Raw genomic sequence first — 3450 nt, 5'->3', positions numbered from 1 at the left:
GGGGTCTTCAGCTGTTCGGGTGGCCTGCACTCGGATCAGATCCATGGGAGAAGGCTTCTGGGCCCCTCTGTAGGCCTGGGTGGCAAAGCCTCCTGCAGAAATAAACCAGGGCCAAGGATTTCAAAATCAGGAGGCAGCTCCCAACACGCAGTAAGACGCCCGCCACACTGCTGTCTCTGAAGGCGCCGCCTTACCCGAGTCGAACTTCTGGAGGGCCCTTGATCCAAAGAGGCTCCATTTATCTGCCGAGGTTCTGTCTTTATCCCCACTTCCAGAATCCATGGTGCTAAGATACGGGCCGGGTAAGGCTGCAGGAGGCCCAGAAGGGAACCAGCCTCTGCAGAGAAAGAATGAGACCCGTCCTAGTACGGCCTCTTCCCGCCCCTCCAGGGGGTGTCTCGTGCCGACTCCCCTTTTCGCTCTGAGAGCACAGGCTCGGGTCCCTGTCCCACATGAGCGCTGCCTCCCGTGAGCACGTGGCCCCCCGCACGGCCCCAGGAAAGGCTCACCTGGGCTTCTGCTTAGGGGAAGAGTGCGGGGTGCCACCGGGGCTGGACTGGGCCGAGGCCGGCTGCTTCTCTTCTCTCGTTCGCTCTCTACTCTGTAACGTTAACTTCTGTTCAGGTGGGTGAGAAGAGAGACTTTTTAAAAATCGAAGCCAATGTTAAACGGCAAAGTTTGGGTATAAACTACGTGGTTCACACCAACTTCGGGCAAAAGGAAAACGCTAATAGGCGGAATAATTTTGGGTTACGGGACAGATGTTCCTTTGAGTTTGCCATTCTAGATTCCCTCTTTCAAAACACTGTATTCACTCGACAGTGCCTCTCATGCATCTCTGTACTAAATACCACGCTAGAGCTTGCAATTCTCCCACGCTCACCCGGCCGGCAAGCGGAAGGGCCAGGAAAGCAGCAGGCTCCCTGGGCCTGTGCGTGGGGCCTGGCAGGCCGCTGCTCCCCCGCCACGCTGGCCCCACGCCCTCCCTCGTCCCTCCCATCACCATCGCCAGTGGCTCTGGGTTCCCTCCGCTGTACACCTGCCTCTACCTACGGACTAGCAGTCTGCTGGGGGAGAGACAGATTGACTTCCCACTGCTAGATCGCGATCCCACAGTCTCTATGCGCCACGTCCGGTGGGCCAATGTTTAGCCCCAGCTACATTCCAAACGACCATGACTGAATTTTCTCAAACACTCAACACATCGATTTACAGAAGCTGGCATTTCAGCCATCCGCATGCTCCGTTCCTGTGGCTGAGATGCGGTAACAGGCAAAAGTCAATCCTACCACTATATGGGGAATCACTCAGCTGGAATTCTGACTGACACCTAACCTGGGAAGTTGTCAGTGTCAGAGACCTCTCTGGAAGCACCTGTCCTGTCTGACAGCTTAAAATGGCACCCTGATTCCCCACAGCACTGGTTCTGAAACTCAGTGCAAAACCCTCTGGGATGTGCACTACGAAATGCGACAGCCCCCCACAGGCCGCCAGCCGCACACTCCCCCTCCCACGTAGTGGGCGCCACCCTCCTCGCCACCCCTTCAGGGCCGGGTTCTACAACAACTCCGGAATGTGGGGGGACCGAGAGAGAAAAAGGCCACAGGGGACCTGAGTTCAGGTGCTGTGGCTAGTTAAATACATGAACTTGGACCTCAGTCTTCATTTATAAAACATGGAAAATTGTATCCACCCCAAAGGATGAATACGAAGATTAAGTGAATGATTAATGAGTGCTGCATAAACCACGAAGCACAATTAAGTAAAAGTGGTAGTCCCTGAAATAAAGTCATTTGGAATTATTTTATTCATACAGCGATTTGGTCCCCATTAACCTTACCAAAAATTATTCTTCATTTATTGCAATTTTACAAATAAAAGAGCGAAAACATTCCGATTCTACATTTGCTTTTAATTTTTTTAAAGAGTAAACATAGAGCATGAGATCCCTCTCCAGCTCAAGTGTCACCTCTGTCGGGACTGCCCGACCCTCCTCTCCCCCCCTCAGGGTCGAACACTGGGACACAAGAGACCCACGCGGCTGTGCTGTCCCTAACGTGCTCACACCCGTCACATGCCTAAGTGCAGAAGCTCGTTTCATCCTCCTACCAGATGCCCTGGCTCTGCAGACGGATAAGCAGAACCTCCAGGGCTAAAAGCCTTGGAGCACAAAGTGCCACCACGGGGCGGGGGACGGCAGTCCTAAGTTCCTTGCCCCGGTCTCCTTACATCACTCCACAACCCCAACTAGCTGAGCTGGTAACTGCTAACCCGCAGCCCCCTCCCAAAGGACGAGTGACGAGGGCTTGGCTTTTCTAAGTCCCTAAGAAGCAGACTTACGTGGAGCGCTTCTGCCACGCACAGGTACTTGGTCTCCTCGGTGGTGAGGCCCTTGTGGGGTGTGTAGCCGGCCTCTCTCAGCCCTGCCTGCTGCTCAAAACGCTGAATGCTCTCCTGAGTCTGTCCTGGGAACAGGAGACGACAGTCACGCCCATCCCCATCTCCCAGCACAAACTGGGGGAGGACAACACAGGTATCCGCCGCCCTCCCCAGAAGCAGGCGGCCACGCCGAGCATCCGAGGAGCGCTCCTCAGAGTGATGGATCGTGCGGAAGTTCTCTAGCCAGGAGGCCTCCCTCGCACCGGATGAGGTCACTCCCGAAGGGACACACTCCTTCTCTTCCTCTTCTTCGAGCACTGACGCTCTCTTTGTACTTAGAAATGCAGCGTGGAGAAGCCAGCCGACATTCAGAAATAATGGAAGTTCTCCAAATACAGTTTCCTAGGAGACCCACCAAAGACTTCGCCGAAGAGAAACGGGCCACATTTCAGCAGGATGGCACCCAGGTGCCAATGAGATCCAAACCACAGAGAACGTGCCTTGAGCTGGCCAAGGTGTACCAAGCCGGCATGTCTCATGCGTGAACGTGCCTCCCCCGGTGCGGGCATGGCCCATGGGCCACTCAGCATCAGCACAGCTTGACCGGCTCAGCTCGTAATCGGTCGGTCATCCTGCGGCATAACTGACAGCTTCATCTGCACACACTATGTTAACACACCCCTACACACAGGAATGCGACAGCTGTGGACCAGTCCAGATGACGGATGTCCTTTACGACTGACTTAGTCACTCCCTTTGAAGGGACGTTTTATTTCCTTTACGACTTAGTCACTCCCTTTGAAGGGACGTTTTTATTTCCATCAGAAATAAAACCACAGAGGGGGAAAAAACCTAACTATATAAAGATGTTTTCCAGTCTTACTAGGTAGCCACCTGAAAACTTAAAAGGCGGGAAAGAGTTTAATGCATCACGGTACCCCCACACTAGGATTTTAAATGCAGGTATTTTTAAAAAAATTTTAAGATTATACAGACATCAAAAGCTCGCAGCAGTATTAACTGAAAAAAAGGTACGTCTACTACATCTGCAGTTCTAAAACAATGCACACA

General features: G+C 53.1%; 1 protein-coding gene across 1 annotated transcript in view; it reads right to left on the bottom strand.

Moving 5' to 3' along the window:
- Nucleotides 1-3450, bottom strand: part of KIAA1191 (KIAA1191 ortholog) — a gene marked incomplete at its 3' end in the record, with an annotated part of 14602 nt that continues 11152 nt past the window's right edge. The window contains exons 6-9 of the mRNA XM_023532778.1: nt 2341-2465; nt 510-616; nt 195-337; nt 1-92 (exon numbers count right to left, since the gene is read on the bottom strand). Coding sequence (XP_023388546.1) covers nt 1-92; nt 195-337; nt 510-616; nt 2341-2465 — 467 coding nt within the window. The remainder of the gene's footprint in view (nt 93-194; nt 338-509; nt 617-2340; nt 2466-3450) is intronic.

Source organism: Pteropus vampyrus, unplaced genomic scaffold (assembly GCF_000151845.1).
Source record: "Pteropus vampyrus isolate Shadow unplaced genomic scaffold, Pvam_2.0 Scaffold90, whole genome shotgun sequence".
In the NCBI taxonomy this organism is placed as follows: domain Eukaryota; kingdom Metazoa; phylum Chordata; class Mammalia; order Chiroptera; family Pteropodidae; genus Pteropus; species Pteropus vampyrus.
Note: the sequence above shows the minus strand (reverse complement) of the source record. Positions and strands in the feature narration are given on the sequence as shown.